The sequence below is a fragment of the Tachyglossus aculeatus genome, chromosome Y4, assembly GCF_015852505.1.
Source record: "Tachyglossus aculeatus isolate mTacAcu1 chromosome Y4, mTacAcu1.pri, whole genome shotgun sequence".
Classification (NCBI taxonomy): domain Eukaryota; kingdom Metazoa; phylum Chordata; class Mammalia; order Monotremata; family Tachyglossidae; genus Tachyglossus; species Tachyglossus aculeatus.
The window spans coordinates 4,462,501-4,482,061 of NC_052096.1; the positions used below are offsets into that span (position 1 = coordinate 4,462,501).

General features: G+C 58.5%; 1 protein-coding gene across 1 annotated transcript; it reads right to left on the reverse strand.

Annotated features, from left to right (window-relative positions):
* Positions 1-7,146: 7,146 nt before the first annotated feature.
* Positions 7,147-18,779, reverse strand: AP1S1 (adaptor related protein complex 1 subunit sigma 1). Its single transcript, XM_038768613.1, has 5 exons — positions 18,721-18,779; positions 14,251-14,429; positions 10,945-11,053; positions 9,138-9,275; positions 7,147-8,103 (listed from the first exon to the last, which is right to left on the reverse strand). The coding sequence occupies exons 1-5, from the start codon at positions 18,721-18,723 to the stop codon at positions 8,056-8,058; spliced, it is 477 nt and encodes a 158-aa protein (XP_038624541.1). The 5' UTR covers positions 18,724-18,779; the 3' UTR covers positions 7,147-8,055.
* Positions 18,780-19,561: the final 782 nt, after the last annotated feature.

Below are 19,561 nucleotides of genomic sequence, written 5' to 3' on the forward strand. Positions count from 1 at the left end.
GGACAGAGACAAGAGACAGAGGCAGCAAGAGGAAAGGGGAGACATAGAGATGGAGGCAGAGCTAGAGACAGAAGTTATAAGCGATGAGGGGTGACGGGGCAAACAGAAATTAGAGGCAAGGGGAGAACTAGAAACAGAGGTGGAGATGGGCAGAGATTAGAGACAAGAGGAGACACAGAAGAGAGGTAGAGATAGACAGAGACTAGAGACAAGGGAAGACAGAGCACAGGCAGAGATGGGCAGAGACTAAGGGGAGACACAGAGATAGCGGCAGAGAGAGAGACAGGGACTAGAGGAAAGGGGAGACATAGAGATAGAGAAAGAGAGAGACAGGGACTGGAGATAAGGGGAGACACAGAGACAGAGAAAGAGAGAGACAGGGATCAGTGATAAGGGGAGATACAGAGACAGAGATAGGCAGGGTCTCGAGAGAGATAAGGGGAGACACAGGGACAGAGAGATGAACAAGAGAGTAGACAGTCTTCATCCATCTCCTCCCGTCTCCCCCCCCCCCAGCCCCCCGAAACCCTCGCTCCCCTCAGGGACCCCCTGGCGGCTCCCCCCGACCCTCCCCGCTCCAGACCGGTCGGCGGGGGCCTCGGGGAAATGGACGAGGAGAAGAAACGGGAAGGAGAGAAACGGAGGAGGGAGGAAAGAGGAAGAGCTGGGGAGGGGGACTTGGTGGGGGCAGCGGGAAGGGCGCTCTCAAGCCTCAGGGGGGCAGGGACGCACAAACATCTCCTCCCCCCTCCCTCTGCTCCCCCGGCAGCCCCTCCCTCAAACACACATGCACATATGCTCAAATTCGTACCCGTGTATCACGCAGCCCCCTGCCCAGAGACCCCCACGGACACTCCCGCCACGCCCCTACACCCAGTGAGCCTGCCAGGCTCTCCCTTCATCTCTATTTCTCTGTCTCCATCTCTCTCTCTTCTGCCTCTATCTCTTCTGTCTCTATTTCTCTGCCTCCATCTCCCTTCTTCGGTCTCCATCTCTATTTCCCTGCCTTCATCTCTTTTGTCTCCCCTATTTCTCGGCCTCCATCTCTCTCCTTCTGTCCCCATCTCTATTTCCCTGCCTCCATCTCTCTCCTATTTCCATTTCGATTTCCTCCATCGCCATGTCTCCATCTCTATTTCTCTTTCTTCATCTCTGTCGTCTCCATCTCTATTTCCCTGCCTCCATCTCTCCTGTTTCCATCTCGATTTCCTCCATCTCCATCTCTCTTCTGTCTCCATCTCTATTTCTCTTCCTTCACTTCTCTCCTTCTGTCTCCATCTCTATTTATCTTCCTTCATCTCTCTCCTTCTGTCTCCAGCTCTATTTCTCTGCCTCCATCTCGCTCCTGTCTTCACCTCCATTTCTCTCCCTTCATCTCTCTCCTTCTGTCTCCATCTCTATTTCTCTTCCTTCATCTCTCTCCTGTCTTCACCTCCATTTCTCTCCCTTCATCTCTCTCCTTCTGTCTCCATCTCTATTTCTCTTCCTTCATCTCTTTCCTATCTCCAGCTCTATTTCTCTGCCTCCATCTCGCTCCTGTCTTCATCTCTATTTCTCTGCCTCTATCTCGCTCCTGTCTTCATCTCGATTTCTCTGCCTCCATCTCTCTCCCCTGTCTCCATGTCTATTTCTCTTCCTTCACCTCTCTCCCTGTTTCCCCGTCCCCACCTCTCTCCCTTCGGTCTCCATCTCTATTTCTCTTCCTTCATCTCTTTTTCAGTCTCCAGCTCTATTTCTCTTCCTCCTCCATCTCCCTCCTCTGCCTCTAGCTCTATTTCCCCGCCTTCATCATCTCTCCACCGGCGTGTCTGTCTCCTTTACACCCTTCCCTTCGACTCTGGGACTGAATCCACCATATCTCTGGGTCTCAGCCTCCACCTGCCTCTGTGGGTCTCCCCTCCCCCTTCCAGATGTCTCAGGATGTCTCTGATTCATCCTCCTCGGGATGGGAACGTGACGTGACACTCCCCCTCCCCTCTACAGGACTCGGGGAGATAGCGGGGAGGAGGGGAGGGAAGGGGAATAGGGAAGCTGGGGAATAAAATGGACAAGGGGGAAGGGGTCCTCTCCCCCCTCCCCCCCGGTTCTAACCCTTCCCCCCGCAAAATTTCAATCTTTGCTGCTCTTCTTCCCCCTTCCCCCTCTACCTGTATGACTCCTTTTCAATCTGTATGAACCTCTCTCTCTCTCTCTCTCGATTACAATGAAAGTGGTGGTGGCCGCGGTTGATGGGGAGGGGGCTGGAGGGGAGGGGGCTCCCTTCCCACTCATAAACCTCTCCCCTCTCTCTCTCCCTTTCTATCTCTCTCTCTCTCACCCTCCCCGCAGAGCTGATGGGCAGATCTTCTGGGAAAGTCACCAGCTGATGGAGCCGAGAAGTCAGCCCGCTCAGGAGAGGAAAGCACGTGAGAGATAGGGGGATGGGTAAGGGGATGAGTGTGTGGTGTGTGAGAGAGATTGAGACTGGAGAGAAATCGAGCCACGGGGAAGGAAGGAGCGGTGAGGTTGGGCGAAGGTGCCGGTGTTTCTGGGAGAGTCCGAGCCTCCGTTTGGGTCCGAGCCGGGCTGTGAACGTGCGTGCATGTGTCACTCCCGGTGTGCCTCGTATGGTGTGAGGCTTCGGCCGTCCCTTTGTGTGTCCGACAGCGCGGCGGTGCCTCTTCTGTCCTCTGCCTCTCTCTGTCCGTCGCCCCCCTCCCTCTCCCTCCTGCAGGCTCGCCCCCCGCCCCCCCCCATTTCCGCCCCCCGCCCCCGGCCGGTCCCCCTTCACCGGCCCCGGCTCGCTGATGGATTCGCTCTGCGCAATCTGTGCGTCATCGCCCCCGCCGGTCCCCCCCGACCGGATCCTCCGGACACGGGCCCCCAGCCCCCTCCCCTCAACCCGCTCTCCGCCCGGGACCGTTTGATTGGGAGGCAAACGACCCCGGGAAGGAAAGAAGGAGAGAGAGAGAAAGAGAGTGAGTGAGAGAGAGAGCCATGTGTGAGCTACACCCCCTCCCCCCCCAGCAGCCCCCTCCCCAAGTGGACTCGCCCTCCAAACGTCCTTCTAGCGGGGAATGGGAATGCGGGGGCGGGAGGGAGGGAAGGAGCGAGGCGGGATGGAGAGTGGAGGTGAGGGAGGGGAAAGCAATGGAGGATAAGGGGCTGGAGAGACCCGCGTGGGAGAGGCGCACGGGGGGGACAGGGAGCAGAGGACGGAAGGGTGAAAGGTCAGGACGACACCCCCGTAGACACGTCCCTACAGATCCGTACCCTTTTGGGGGTAGCCACGCCCGCACCGCAGACGGGCTCGGTGAAACACACTCACACACACTTTCGAGCTCGCCCACAACCGTTGAGCCCCGAATACCGTGAAGCAGCCGCTCGGACACACCAACGCCGGCCTGTCCCGTCCAGGGGATGGGCACAGGGCCGCCCCTTCGGACGCAGTCCCCGTCCCTAACGCCCGGACACCCCCCCTACTGCTCCCTCATGCCTTCTGGCCCCGGTTCCAGCGAACGTGGGGTGGTTGGAGGGGAGGGGGCTGGGAGGGGGGGTGGCCTCCCTCCTCCCCACCCGCAATCGCCTTTTAGACTGTGAGCCCACTGTTGGGTCGGGCCTGTCTCTATATGTTGCCAATTTGTACTTCCCAAGCGCTTAGTACAGTGCTCTGCACATAGTAAGCGCTCAATAAATACGATCGAGGATGATGATGATGATGAATAGCCTTGTTGGCCCCCCCGCCCGCCCGCTCCCCCAGCCCGGGACTCCGCCTCGTCAGTGTGATGCTGTCGAGGAGCGGGGAGGGCGTCCCGAAGTTCTCCCGTTGCGCGTTCCCAGTCGCTCGGGTTTCATTCATCCCCCCGGGTTTTTTTTTTTTTCCTTTTCCCCTCCCTCCATTCATCCCTCCGCTCATTCATCCGCTCCCCCCCTCCCTCTTTCATTCATCCCCGCCCTCAGCCCCGTTCATTCATCTCCCCGGCGCTCGGCTCGCGCGCGCCGCCCCGCGGCCGCCCGCCCCGGGAGCCCCAGCGCGCAGGCGCGGGAGGCGGGGGAAACCCTCCAATGGGCGCCCCGCGCGCGCGCGCGCGCTTCCCCATGAATGGACAATGACGTCAGTCGGGGCGGAGGAGCCCCGTCACGTGACCCGCCCGGCTCGGCTATATAAAGCGGGCGGGCGGGCGCTGTCCGGCGTGCTGAACCCGGGGGGGAGGGGGGGGAGAAAGGACCGGGAGCCGAGCGACAGCGACAGCCGGACCCCAGGAGCCGAGGCTGGCACCCGGACCCCCTCCCCTACCTGGTAAAAAAACCCCTCTGCCCCCCCCGGGAGGATGCGGCCGGGTGGGCGACGGTGGGGAGGGAGGTGGTCCTCTCCCCCTTCCCCGCCCAACGGGGGACCCCCCTTCTGGTCCTGATGACGGACAAGGTGGCATTTTTGGGGGGGTCCCCCTCCTAGGAGAGGTGGGCGGGGTTCGCCTCTTTGAATCGCCTTTCCCGGCTGCTCACTGTGTGCAGAGCGCTGCGAGCCCGGCCTAACCGGGGCAGGACGAGGTGGGGGGCTTTGACGGCCGCCTGTGTGTCTCCCGCCCAGGTGTCGTCGTCGTCGTCCCCCGGCCATGAGGTGTCCCCGGCTCCCGGCCGCCGCCGCCCTTCCCTTCTGCCTCCTCCTGCAGGCCTGGGGGCTGCAGGCGGCCCCCGCCCCGGGGCGCCCCGAGCCCCCGCCCCCCGCGTCCCGGACCCCGGCCTCCGAGCCCCCGTTCCGGGGCGTGGAGCCGAAGGAGCTGGCCGCGCTGCTGCTGCAGGCGCTGGAGGTCCCGGCCACCGGGGAGCCCGGCCCGGACGTGGAGGCGCTGGAGGCCCTGCTGCGGGAGCTGCGCGGGGACCTGCCCGCCGGGCCCACGGGGCGGCGGCCGGACGGGACGGACACGGTGGAGGAGGAGGAGGAGGAGGAGGGTGGGGAAGGGGCTCGCACCCAGGCGCTGACCCGCGTGGACCTGGAGAGCTCGGGCCCCGCGCCCGGCCGCGCCTGGAGGGCCTCCTGGGGGGCCTTCGAGGCCCGGCTCCCCGCCAGCGAGGCCCCCCGGCCCGGCCCGCCCAAGGCGCGCAAGAGCCCCGCCGGGGAGAGGCTCCTGCAGCGGGGGCTGGCGCAGGTGGAGGCGGGCAGGAGGCGGGCCGAGGCCACCCGCAGGGCCGCCGCGCAGCAGGAGAGGCTGGCCGACCTCGCCTCCGACCTGCTGCTCCAGTACCTGCTCCGCGGGGGCGGGGACGGCGAGGGGGGAGGGGGAGGAGCGGGAGGAGGAGGAAGGGGAGCGGGAGATGGGCCGGGAGGCTGAGGAGGAGGCGGAGGAGGCGGAGCGGGGCCGGCAGAGCGCGCTGCTCTTCGACGACGACGACGAGGGAGGGGAGGCCGGGGTCGAGGACAAGCGGTCCCAGGAGGAAGCGCCGGGCAGGAAGGGGAGAGGGCCGGGGGCGGGAGGGGACGGCGACGACGGCGACGACGGCGACGACGAGATGGACCCCCAGACCATCGACAGCCTGATCGAGCTGTCCACCAAGCTGCACCTGCCGGCCGACGACGTGGTCAGCATCATCGAGGAGGTGGAGGAGAAGCGGAAGCGGAAGAAGAACGCCCCCCCCGAGCCCGCCCCGCCCCCGCCCCCGGTCGAGGACCAACCGGACGACTGGAACGAGGTGCTCCCGCCCTGGGAGCGGGAGCGGGAGCGGGAGCGGGAGGCTCCCCCGCACCGCCCCTTCCCCAACTCCATCCGCCCCCGGACGTTCCTGCCGCCCCGCCGGGCCCCGCCGCCCGACTACCGCCCCCGCGCCCCGGAGCCCGCCCCCAACTCGGCGCGGTATTACCGGGGACACGGCCCCCACGGGAGGGGCGGGGCGGAGGAGGAGGAGGAGGAGAGGCGGCAGCGGCAGCGGGAGGAGGAGGAGGAGGAGATGGAGAATTACATCGAGCACGTGCTGCTGCGGAGCCCCAACGCCTTCCCCTGAAGCCCCGCCCGCCCCGCGCCTTCGCTTATATACGTGCATGCCAAGCCACGCCCACTCCCCGGGGAGGCCACGCCCCCTCCCGGTCAAGCGTCCAATCCCGGTAAAGCCCCGCCCCTACTGGAAGCCCCGCCCCCTTCTCGCACCCGAAGCCCCGCCCCCTCCTCCCCCTCAGTCCTGAGGCGATCGCCCCCCCCCCCCCAGTCCTGAGGCGATCGTCCCCCCCCCCCCCCCAGTCCTGAGGCGAGGAGCGTTCACTACACTCCCCGCTCCTCCAACCCCAGACCGTCCCCACCAGCGCCCCAAAATGGAGAGGGGGCGGGAGGGGAGTTGGAGACCCCCCCCCCCAGCACCCCTCCATACCGCGCTCCCCGCCCCTGCCCTGAATAATAAAAGCAGTTGTGTCGAAGCCTCGTCGTCCGTCACCCCCTTCCCCCTCCAGCCCCCCTAAACCCGCGTCTTCAAATTAAGCCCCCCTATCCCCGTGCCTGTTGTAAATACCCCTCACTGAGGAACTAGTTTTGCTAAGAAATAAAAGTGACTATTTTATTAGGACTTTCTTCTCTGTTATTCAGCAGCCCCCGGCCCACTCCGTAGATCCCCACCCTCGGGGAGAAAGGGACGTGGGGCCTACTCCACTCGCCTCCTCCCTGCCCCAGTACCCCACTTTCTACCGCCTTAGGACACCTTTCGCCCCCTCCAATTAAAATCCAATTAAAAATGACGGCCAGGAGCCTTCCCACCCGCCTCCCCAACCTTCCACTCTGCCACTTTCTCATTCCTCACCCACTCGATGCCCAAGGATTGGCATCCAAGGGCAACTAAACAGCCCCCATTCCAGCAATAAAGGGGTGTAATTGGAGGGTGAGAGTGGCTGGCATCTCATCCCGGCTCCCAAATCCTATAACCCCCCAGCTGTGTAATGGGGAGGAAATCCACTGAGGAAGAGGAGGAAGCCCCATTGACCGCCAGGGAGATGACCCCCCACCCACCTACCCGGGCTCCCCCGTCTTTAGCGGAAGATGGTAGCGGGGTAGGGGGTCTTAAGCGGCTCCGGTTTGAAGTCCGGCGGTCACCCGGATCCTCCAGGCCCTTCCCAATTCAGACCCAAGGGAAGCAGAAACTCCAGGCCTCAGCGCTCCTCCCGCACTCTACTTCAGGAAACGCTAGATCCAGAAACCATTTTCCTTTTATTTCTGAGGAAACTGCCCTGCAGCCAGCTCCTGTCCTCAGCAACCCCCCTGCGCCCTCCCGGGCATCTGGGGAGGGGTGGGGGGTCAAGGCGCCGAGGGAAGGGGCGGGGAGGGCAGGTGGGGGGACCATTGGACCCCCACCCTCACCCCTCACAAAATTACAAGATTAGAAAAATCAGCCGTCTTGAGGGGAGATAGAGGAGGGGAACCTCTGCGAGGTTGGGCCTGCTACCTTCCCCAGGGAACTGGATCGTTCACGCTTCGATTTCGGATGCTGCCGTCGGGGAAGAGGAGTGGGAATGAGGAAGGGGGTCCCCTCGCTTCCCGTGCCCCGCTGTGTGGAGCAAACTTCCCCTCCGGGGAGCAGGAAGCAGGGGAGAGGGGGCAGGGGCCCGGCCCACCTAGCCGGGGAGAGGGAGGACCCCTTCCCCTTAATCTCGCATCCTATTTATATATTTACACCGTTTGGGGGAGGTGGAGATGGGGAACAGGAGGGCAGGCCTGGGGGATGGGGGGGCTCTTCCAACGCCACCGGAGAAAGGGGAAGAGATTTGGAGTGGGGGAGGTCAGAGTTGGACCCCGTCGGCCCCCGCCCCCTCTCCAAAAAAAAGAGGAAAGGAGGGGAGCTCCTTGGAATGAGTCGGACGGTGCGGGTGGAGGGAAAGGGATGGGGGGGGAGGGAGAGGAGGGGTGGGGGACGGGGAAGGGAGAGCGGGGCTCCAGAGCACAGCTCATCCCAAGAGGAAGCCGAGAGGCAGGGAGAGTGGGGAGGGGGCAGCCTGTCCCACAGAGGGTCCGGGGGAAGTGGAGCAGTCCCAGCAGCCCCTTCCCTGGCTCCGCAACCAAGGCACTGCGGGGGGTGGGGATGGGGGGTGGGGGGAGAGGATTAGGCCAGTCCCATCTCCTCCAGAACGCTCCGTGGTGATTCGTCCTCCTAAAGCAGAGAGAGAGACACATACACACACACACGGACACAGAGGGAGAGAAGGGGAGACATACAAAGAACCAAAGGGCGTGAAAGTTAGGCAGAAGCGATCGAGAGAGGGACCAAAGATGGGAGAGACAGAGGAACCCAGTGAGACAAAAAGTTGGGTAGCTGGGAGCCTCCCATGGAAGCTCACCAGCCTCCGGAGACCCTCCCCAGCCTTCTGCGGCACAGGGTCGGGTCTGGGGGTGGGGTGGGGCGGGGGTCAGCCCATCACCGACGGCAGGACACCAAAGCCGGGAGCGGGGAGGGCCCGGGGGCCTGGGTCCCTGGGGGCGTCTGAGAGAAGCGGGGGTGGGGAGGGACGAGGCAGTCCGGCCCCCTTCCTCTGCAGCCCAAGCCCCCCACCCCTCCAGGCCCAGCCACACCACGGCTTGGCTCCCGTCACTGCGGATTTTGGTGACTCATCCCCTGCACCAGGCGCTTGGATGCAGCCAACGCAGAGGGGGCGGGTATGGAATGGGAGGGGGCGAAGATGGGACACGACGCCGAGGACAGAAGGGGCACACGGGGACCAGGTAGCCCTCCAGCCCACCAGCCGGTCACCCTTCCCCACGTCTAAACGGGTGGAGGGAGGGCGCGGGAGAATGGGGTGTGGCGGCGGGGAGACGGGTTGGTCCCGTCGCCCGGTCTCCCACCATTCCAGTTGGGAGAAGGCGGGACAACGGAGGGCCAAGTGAAGAGCTCAGCGGGCGGGGATGGGGAGGACTAGCCATGGGTTGGGAAGAGCCGGCGGCAGGACGCCTGGGTGTCCCCCCCGCAACATTGAGCGTTGATGGGGAGGGCGTCACAGGGAGAGCCGGGCGGCGGGGCGGCCCGGGGGCTGGGCGCCACAGGGCGGGGGGCCCCCCCCGACGGCGGAAAGGGGGCGGGCGGCGGGGTTGGCGGAAGCGGGCAGGGTGCCGTGGGGGGAGGGGGCCCCCCGCCCCGCCCCGGCACTCTTCCTCCTCCTCCTCCTCCTCCTGGGGGCCGCCGGCCCGTACCTCCTGCAGCAGGTCGGCCTGCTCGATGGCCTTCAGGACGCTCTTCTTGGACGTGTCCTGCACGTCCCCGCCCATGAGGAACTCGTCCAGGATGAAGTACGCCTTCTCGAAGTTGAAGATGATGTCCAGCTCGCACACCTGCGGAAGGGCGGCGGGGAGGGCGGGAAGGACGGGAGCCGATGGGGGTCAGGGGAGAGATGCCGCCTTGTCTCTCCCCAACCTCCTGTCCCCCACCCCTCCTAGTGATAATAATAATAATTCTTACTATTAGCGTGGCATCTGTTGAGTGGTTACTGTGTGCCAGGCACTGTACTAAGCGCTGGGGTGGATACAAGCAAATTGGGTCGGACACAGTCCCTGTCCCACTTGGGGCTCCCAGGCTCAATCCCCATTTTACAAATGAAGTGACAGGCCCAGAAAGTGAAATGACTTCCCCAAGGTCACCCAGCAGCCGAGTCCTTTCTCCACTTCCTTCCCCCTCTCTGCTCTCATCATTCTCTCCACATTTGTTTCCATCCCTGTGATTTCTCTCTCTCTCTCTTTCTCTCTTTTTAGGTATTAGTTAAGCGCTTACTATGGGCCAGGAACTGTACAAAGTGCTGGGTAGATGTAAGCTAATCGGGTTGGACAGAGTCCTCGTCCCACGTGGGGCTAACACCCTTAATCCCCTTTTTACAGATGAGGGAACTGAGGCACAGAGAAGTGAAGTGACTGGTCCAAGGTCCCACGGCAGACAAGTGGCGGAGTCGGAATTAGAACTCAGGTCCTTCCGACACCCAGCAGCAGCAGAGAAGCAGCGTGGCTCAGTGGAAAGAGCCCGGGCTTGGGAGTCAGAGGTCATGGGTTCAAATCCCAGCCCTGCCAATTGTCAGCTGTGTGACTGTGGGCAAGTCACTTCACTTCTCTGGGCCTCAGTAACCTCATCTGTAAAACGGGGAATAAGACGGCGAACCCCACGTCGGACAACTTGATCACTTTGTATCCCCCCAGCGCTTAGAACAGTGCTTTGCACATAGTGAGCGCTTAACAAATACCATTATTAGAGAGAAGCAGCGTGGCTCAGTGGGAAGAGCCCGGGCTTTGGAGTCGGAGGTCATGGGTTCAAATCCCGGCTCCGCCGCTTGTCAGCTGTGTGATTCTGGGCAAGTCACTTCACTTCTCTGGGCCTCAGTTCCCTCATCTGTAAAATGGGAATTAAGAATGTGGGACAACCTGATCACCTTGTAACCTCTCCAGCACTCAGAACAGTGCTTTGCACACAGGAAGGGCTTAATCAATGCTTCACTTCTCTGTGCCTCAGTTACCTCATCTGTAAGATGGGGATTAAGACTGTGAGCCCCTCGTGGGACAAGCTGATCACCTTGTAACCCACCCAGGGCTTAGAACAGTGCTTTGCACATAGTAAGCGCTTAGTCAATGCCATATTATTATATTATCATCATTACCCAAGCCCGGGCTCTATCCATTAGGCTGCGTTGCTCTCTTCTGCCTGCCACCCTCTGCCAGGCTTCACCCTCCCCCTTCTCCCCTTGGGCACCCTCCTCCCTTCCCCTCGGCCCTCCTGCTCCTCCGCCCCCGTCCCCTCCCCTCTCCACCCCCTGCCAGGCTTTGGCAAGGCTGCCGTGTGGGAATTAGGCAAGTCCCCTGAAAAGGCTAATTAAGGGGCACGGCTAATAGGCTTAACGAACGGGGAGGATTAATACTACTTGCCTGGCTTAACTTCCTTTCTTTTCCCGTCCCTTGGGGAAGCCGGGTCTGTACGGTGGAGGGGTGGCAGGGGGGCGGGAGGGGGGGAAACGGGACTCACGCTGCCAAAATACTTGTCCAGCAGTTCGACGTATCGGTGGATCAGCTCCAGGGTGATGAGCTCATTGTCTTGGCCCTCGATGGCGCAGCAGAAGTAGAGGCTGGCATACCTGGGGGCGGCGTGGAAGGAGGGGGACCCTCAGATGGAGGGGAGGAAGGGGGAGGGCGGGACCCCGGAATCCCGTCCTCTGAGCCGCCCCACCCCATCCCCCCAGCTCTCCTTGTGGTTTTCGCTGCTAACGTCCGTCGTATTCAGTCATTTGTCCGATCGTATTTATTGAGCGCCTACTGTACGAAAAGCACCGTACTAAGCGCTTGGGAGAGTACATCAGATCAAGCGCAGCCTACAGTGCTTCGCACACAGTAAGCGAGTGAGCTATCGGTTTAAGTGTAAGGTTGTAAGCACATGCCAAGAGGCTAAGGGGTGAGCCCGTTGTTGGGTAGGGACCGTCTCTATATGTTGCCGATTTGTACTTCCCAAGCGCTTTGTACAGTGCTCTGAACAGTAAACGCTCAATAAATACGTTTTAATGAGTGAACAAATGATTGAATGAACAATAAACTGATACATTTCCCGGCCACAATGAGCTTTGACGGTAAGCTCCGTGTCGGCAGGGATCGCATCTCCTATTATACTGAACTTTGTTTAGAACTGTGCTCTACACCCAGTAAGCGCTCAACCCATCAATCAGTAGGTTGTTCCTCTAGACTGTAAACTCCTCTGGAGTGTAAGCTTGTTGTGGGCAGGGAATGTGTCTGTTACACTGTTGTGTTGTACTCTCCCAGGTGCTTAGTACAGTGCCCTGCGCACAATAGGCACTCAATAAATACGACTGATCGATTGATAATGATAATAATGATGGTGTTTATTAAGCGCTTACTATGTGCAAAGCACTGTTCTAAGCGCTGGGGAGGTTACAAGGTGATCAGGTTGTCCCACTGGGGGCTCCCAGTCTTAATCCCCATTTTACAGATGAGGTAACTGAGGCACAGAGAAGTGAAGTGACTTGCCCAAAGTCACACAGCCGACAATTGGCGGAGGCGGGGTTGATACTAAGTACTTGGGAGAGTACAAAATAACAGAGTTGCTAGACACGTTCCCTATCATTCATTCAATCGTATTTATCGAGCGCTGTCCACAATGAGCTTACGGTTTAGACGGGGCTAAAGGTTCAACCCACATATTCAATCTATCGCTAAACCCTGCCGGTTCGACTTTCACGGCATCGCTAACACCTGTCCTTTCCTCTCCATCCAAACTGCTACCAAGTTAATGGAAGCACTTCTCCTTCCCCGCCCTGATTACTGTCTCAGCCTCCTTTGCTGACCTCCCTGCTTCTTGTCTCTCCCCACCCCAGTCCGTACTTCACTCTGCGGCCCGGATCATTTTTCTACAAAAAAATGCTCAGGCCACGTTTCCCCGCTCCTCAAGAACCTCCAGTGGCTGCCCGTCCACCTCCATATCAGACAGAAATTCCTCACCATCTTGCCTTAAAGCCCTCAATCCCCTCGCCCCCTCACCTCCTTGCCCCTCCACCTCATCTATCTCGTCGCCGACCTCTCTCTCACATCCCGCCTCTGGCCCGGATCGCCCTCCCTCATATCCCACAGACAATGACTCTCCCCAGCTTTAAAACCTTATCGAATGAACGTCTCCTCCAGGAGGCCTTTCCTCTTCTTCCACTCCCTCTGCGTCGCCCAGCCCCACAGCACTTGCGTCCATATCCGTAATTTATTTATTTCTATTAATGCCTCCCCCTCTAGACTGCAAGCCAGTTGTGGGCAGGGAACGTATCTGTTGTGTTGTTGCGCTGTACTCTCCCAAGTGCCCTGCACAAGGTAAGCGCTCAATAACTATGACTGATTGATTGACTGGTAAATACCACTGATTGATCGATGGGTTCAGACGACCTGCTTCTCAGCTCATCTCCCCCGGCCCAGCGTCCACTCTCCTCTAGACCCCTGCCTCCCGTCTCTCCTCCCCGTCCGTCCCCCCAGATACCAGGAGCTCCATCACTCGGGCCCTGGGTCTCTCCCCTCTCAGCCCCCCTGGTTTAATAATAATAATCATGGCATTTAATAAGCGCTTACTATGTGCAAAGCACTGTACTAAGCACTGGGGAGGTTACAAGGTGATCAGGTTGTCCCACGGGGGGGGGGCTCACAATCTTAATCCCCATTTTACGCGGTAACTGAGGTGACTTGCCCAAAGTCACACAGCTGACAATTGGTGGAGCCGGCATTTGAACCCATGACCTCCGCCTCCAAAGCCCCAGCTCTTTCCACTGCGCCACGCTGCTTTTCTTAAGAGTTCTGTCTCGGAGGAGGACGACATCGGTAGGAAGGGGAAGTTTATCAGAGATAAGGGGGACTTTTCCCACCCGCCTGAGCCAGACCCAGTGATCCCCTCAGAGCCAGCCATTGAACCCTGCCCAGAGACACTCCGGGACTGGGTGGAGGGGAAGACGCCCAGGGCTTTTCCCTCCTCCTGCCCTTTGACCCAACCTTCCCACACGCCGCCTGAGTCAGCGGGAATCGGCGCCCGATCGGTCCACCCGTTGGCAGGAGCGGCCGGGGGTGGGACTGTCCCGGCCCGCTCATTGGTACACGCGGGCCGAGGAGGGACGGGCTTAGGGTGCCCGAGGAAAGGGGGCGGAGGGCCCAGGAAGAGGTGGGTGGACAGAGATGATGCAGAAGGGCAGGGGAGGAATTAGGTGACACATTTTTTTGGAAGGGGGGGGAGTGTGGGGGTGTTTCAGAAGTAAGGGGAGCGTGACTATCATCATCAACCATCATCAATTGTATTTATTGAGCGCTTATTGTGTGCAGAGCACTGTACTAAGCGCTTGGGAAGTCCAAGTTGGCAACATACAGAAACAGTCCCTACCCAACAGTGGGTTCACAGTCTAAAAGGGGGAGACAGAGAACAAAACCAAACATACTAACAAAATAAAATAAATAGAATAGATTTGTACAAGAGTAACAAATCTGTACAAACATATATGCATATATACAGGTGCTGTGGGGAAGGGAAGGAGGTAAGATGGGGGATGGAGAGGGGGATGAGGGAAGGGGCTCAGTCTGGGAATATGGCCTCAGGGAGCAGACGTGAAGAAGGAAAGGCCCGGGAGGAGGCCAAGTTGGGTGAGGGGCCCAACTCCCATCCCGGGACTCGGGCATCTTGCCCTCCGGCCCATCCCCTTTCACCTCGCCCAGGCTCCTGCGGTTCTCCCCATCTGGGGGACACCCCCCCCCCTTCACCAGCCCTCGGGGTGGCCATTCGGGGAGGGGAGGGACGGGCAGTCACCTCTTGTAGACAACCTTGAGGTCCCTCCACTCCAGGAAGCTGCACATCTTGGGCTTGCGGGCCAGAACCACCTGCATCAGCTCCCGGACCATCTTCTTGCGTTCCCTGTCGGACGTGGCCAGGTACCACTTCTGCAGCCGCAGCTTTCCCTGCCGGCTGAACAGCAGCATAAACCGCATCTGGGGGGGGAGGTGGGGGGTCGGGAAAGACGGACACACACACACAACGTCATCATCATCATCAATCGTATTTATTGAGCGCTTACTATGTGCAGAGCACTGTACTAAGCGCTTGGGAAGTACAAATTGGCAACATATAGAGAAACATAAAGCAGAGTCAGCGGGGAATGACGGCGGGGCAAAGCCCTAAGTTTTTGGTCAACAAAAATGAGATTGATACCTAGGAGGCCTTCCCAAACTGAGCCCCCCTCCTTCCTCTCCCCCTCCTCCTTCCCCTCCCCACAGCACCTGCATATATGTTCGTACGTATTTATTACTCTATTTATTTTACTTGTACATATTTAACTAATCTATTTATTTCATTTTGTTAATATGTTTCGCTTTGTTGTCTGTCGCCCCCTTCTAGCCTGTGAGCCCGCTGTTGGGTAGGGCCCGTCTCTATACGTTGCCAACTTGTACTTCCCAAGCGCTTAGTACAGTGCTCTGCACACAGTAAGCGCTCAATAAATACGACAATGAATGAATGAATGAAGGGGAGTCCGGTGGTCACCATTTCCGAAGGGAACCCAAGCAACTCACCCCACCCTTCAACCCCACAGAGGCCGTCTCTATATGTTGCCAACTTGTACTTCCCAAGCACTTAGCACAGTAAGCGCTCAATAAATACGACTGAATGAATGAAAATTACGCAGCCATAACTTTTTTGTATTAATTAATATTAATACTGTCTCCCTGCACTAGATAGAAGCTTCTTGCGGGACTATGTCTAGCAATTGTGTTGTATAGCCCTTTCCCAAGAATTAGTCCGGTGCTCTGCACACAGTGAGCGTTCACTGAAGTCGTTCATTTGGTCATCGTTCATTCAATGGTATTTATTGAGCGCTTACTGCACGCCAGAGCACTGTACAGGGAAGCAGCGTGGCTCAGTGGAAAGAGCCCGGGCTTTGGAGTCAGAGGTCACGGGTTCGAATCCTGGCTCCACCACATGTCTGCGGTGTGACCTTGGGCAAGTCACTTAACTTCTCGGAGCCTCAGTTACCACATCTGTAAAATGGGGATGAAGACTGTGAGCCCCATGTGGGACAACCTGATCACCTTGTATCCCCCCCAGCGCTTAGAACAGTGCTTTGCACATAGTAAGCGCTTAACAAATGCCATCATTATTATTATTATTATTACTAAGCGCTTGGGAGAGTACAGCGCCACAATAAACAGACACATTTCCTGCCCACAACGACCTTATGCAAACAACTCAATCTATCAATCAATCGTATTTATTGAGCGCTTACTGTGTCACGGTCATGGCGGCTCAGAGAGGGTACCATTGATTGGCGGGGATCATGTCTACCAACTCTTATACTGGACTGTCCCAAGCACTTAGCACAGTGCTCTGCACATGGTAAGCATTCAATAAAATGCATCGACTGGTTGTGGGCAGGGATCGTGTCTACCAACTTTCCCAAGCACGCAGCACAGGGCTCGGCACACGGTGAGCGTTCAATAAATACCACCGACTGATTGTGGGCAGGGACCGTGTCTACCAACCGTTGTACTGGACTTTCCCAAGCACATAGCACAATGCTCCGCACACAGTGCTCAATAAATACTACCGATTGATTGCGGGCAGGGATCTTGCCTACCAAATCTGTTGAATTGTACTCCCTCAAAGATTCACTACAGCGCTCTGTAGTGTTCAATAAATACTATTGATTAACTCCACTGTACTCTGCCGAGCATTTGGTCCACTCCTCTGCACGCGGTAAGCGCTCAGTAAATATCACGGATCAGACCCAAGCATCACGGAGCACAGACAAGGCCCCTTTCTGAGTGAGGATGGGAGGGGGTGTACTGACAGTCTTGGGGGGCTTGAGGAGGAGGTTAAGGTTGCAGGCATACAGAGAGGGAAGCCCCCCCCTCACCAAAGCAATCCTCCGCTCCCCACACCTTCCCCGGCCTTCCAAACGTTGCCCCTGATGGGCGCGGGCACGGTGGTGGACAGGACTCCTGGGTCTGGGGTGGAGAATAACCATAATGAAGGTATTTGTTAAACGCTTACTACGTGCCCAAGCACTGCTCTAAGCGCTGGGGTGGAAACAAGGTAATCAGATTGCCCCATGTGGGGCTCACGGCCTTCATCCCCATTTTCCAGATGAGGAAACTGAGGCCCAGAGAAGTGGACTGTCTCGAACAGTGCTCGGCATACAGAAAGCGCTTGATTTATTTATTTTACTTGTACATATTTATTCTAGTTATTTTATTTTGTTAATGTTTTGTCATCCGTCTCCCCCTTCTAGACCATGAGCCCGCTGTTGGGTAGGGGCCGCCTCTATAGGTTTCCAACTTGTACTTCCCAAGCGCTTAGTCCAGTGCTCTGCACACAGTAAGCGCTCAATAAATACGATTGAATGAATGAATGAACAACTACGCTTCCTATCACCTTTCCCCTTAGCCCTGCTTCCCGGGCCCCTATGGAAGGACCTGTTTGGTATAGGAGCCCTATAGGCTCCTCCGCTCCCCCACACCTTCCCCGGCCTTCCAAACGTTGCCCCTGATGGGCGCGGGCACGGTGGTGGACAGGACTCCTGGGTCTGGGGTGGAGAATAACCATAACGATAGTATTAGTTAAGCGCTTACTATGTGCCCAAGCACTGCTCTAAGCGCTGGGGTAGATACAAGGTAATCAGGTTGTCCCACGTGGGGCTCACGGCCTTCATCCCCATTTTCCAGATGAGGAAACTGAGGCCCAGAGAAGTGGACTGTCTCAAACAGTGCTCGGCACACAGAAAGTGCTTGATTTATTTTACTTGCACATATTTATTCTATTTATTTTATTTTGTTAATGTTTTGTCATCCGTCTCCCCCTTCTAGACCGTGAGCCCGCTGTTGGGTAGGGGCCGTCTCTATAGGTTTCCAACTTGTACTTCCCAAGCGCTTAGTCCAGTGCTCTGCACACAGTAAGCGCTCAATAAATACGATTGAATGAATGAATGAACAACTATGCTTCCTATCACCATTCCCCTTAGCCCTGCTTCCCAGGCCCCTATGGAAGGACCTGTTTGGTACAGGAGCCCTATAGGCTCCTCTGCTCCCCACACCTCCCCCCACCTTCCAAACGTTGCCCCTGATGGGTGCAGGCACGGTGACGGACAGGACTCCTGGCCAGGGTGGAGAATAACCGTAATGATGGTATTAGTTAAGCGCTTACTATGTGCCCAAGCACTGCTCTAAGCGCTGGGGTGGATACAAGGTAATCAGGTTGTCCCACGTGGGGCTCACGGCCTTCACCCCCATTTTCCAGACGAGGGGACGGAGGCCCAGAGAAGTGAAGTGCCCTGTCCAAGATCACACAGCAGACAGGTGGAAGGGGCAGGATTAGAACCCACGTCCTCTGACTCCCAAGGCCGGCTCTTGCTTCCCTAAATTGGGGCTACGATGGAGGGAGGCAGTGTAGGCCTCGCAGGGCGGGGAGCGGGCCCCGGAAGGGGCCAGTTTGCAAATCGCTCCCCCATCCCGGCGCTTAGAACAGTGCTGGGCACATCGTAAGCGCCTTATTTATTTATTTGACTTGTACAGATTTATTCTATTTTGTTAATGTTTTGCCGTCCGTCTCCCCCTTCCAGACGGTGGGCCTGCTGTTGGACAGGGGCCCCCTCTATAGGTCTCCAACTTGGGCTTCCCAAGCGCTTAGTCCAGTGCTCTGCACTCAGTAAGCGCTCAATAAACACCCTTCCTATCACCATTCCCCTTAGCCCTGCTTCCCGGGCCCCTATAGAAGGACCGGTTAGGTGTAGACTGTGAGCCCACTGTTGGGTAGGGACTGTCTCTATATGTTGCCAATTTGTACTTCCCAAGCGCTTAGTACAGTGCTCTGCACATAGTAGGCGCCCAAGCGCTTAGTACAGTGCTCTGCACATAGTAAGCGCTCAATAAATACGATTGATGATGATGGTATAGGAGCCCTATAGCCCTCCCCAACGTAGAGCCCGAGGGGGTCCCCTAAACCCCCTGCGAAAAAGGAGATGGGTGGGTGGGGGGGGGTCCCCTCTTCCCCCGAGGGGGTCCCCTAAACCCCCTGCGAAGAAGGAGATGGGTGGGGGGGTCCCCTCTTCCCCTATAGGAAGGGAGGACCCTATAGATTCGCCTATAGGGGAGGGCCCAACCCCCTTTCCCCTTCCTCCCTCGGCTGGGCTTCCTGGTGGCCATGGAGAGGGGCTTCTATAGGCGGGAGGGCGACGCTGGCGGGCCCCTATAGGCGGCGTCCCTTATATGCCACCCCCTTCGCGCTCCTCACCATGGTGCAGCCCCCGGCTTGTCGCGTCCCTCTTCGGCCACCGTCCCCCGCCCGCTTCCTCCCCCCCCCCACAAGAGGGAGGGAGAACGAACTGCGCAGGCGCGGGGCCGCGGATGGAGAGGGAGGGGATGGGCGGGAGGACAAAAAGGGGCGGGGCCGGGGCGGAAACCATGGCAACGAGGCCCCGCTCGCGCGCCGTCGCCCCGGGCAACGGCGGGACCGGCGGCCTCGCGCCTCCCAGCGCTGAGGGGGGCGGGGGGAAAATGGCGGGAAAGGGCTGAGGCGGGTCAATCAATCAATCAATCAATCAATCAATCGTATTTATTGAGCGCTTACCATGTGCAGAGCACTGTACTAAGCGCTTGGGAAGTACAAATTGGCATCACATAGAGACAGTAAGGGGTTGGGGGTGGGAGGAATAATAATGATAATAACAATAATAATGATGGCATTTATTAAGCGCTTACTATGTGCAAAGCGCTGTTCTAAGCGCTGGGGGGGATACAAGGTGATCAGGTTGTCCCATGGGGGGCTCCCAGTCTTCATCCCCATTCTCCAGATGAGGGGACTGAGGCCCAGAGAAGTCAAGTGGCTTGCCCAAAGTCACACATCTGACAGTTGGTGGAGCCGGGATTAGAACCCATGACCTCTGGACTCCCAAGCCCGGGCCCCGGGGGTGGGAGGAATAATAATGATAATAATAATAATAATGATGGCATTTATTAAGCGCTTACTGTGTGCAAAGCACTGTTCTAAGCGCTGGGTGGGGGGATACAAGGTGATCAGGTTGTCCCATCCGGGGGCTCCCAGTCTTCATCCTCATTCTCCAGATGAGGGGACT

Coding starts and splice junctions, on each gene's coding strand:
- AP1S1 (XM_038768613.1), bottom strand. Junction 11,054..14,250: donor CTCAAGGTTGTCTACAAGAG/GTGACTGCCCGT, acceptor CGCCGCCCCCAG/GTATGCCAGCCTCTACTTCT. Junction 9,276..10,944: donor TGGACAAGTATTTTGGCAGC/GTGAGTCCCGTT, acceptor GCCCTTCCGCAG/GTGTGCGAGCTGGACATCAT.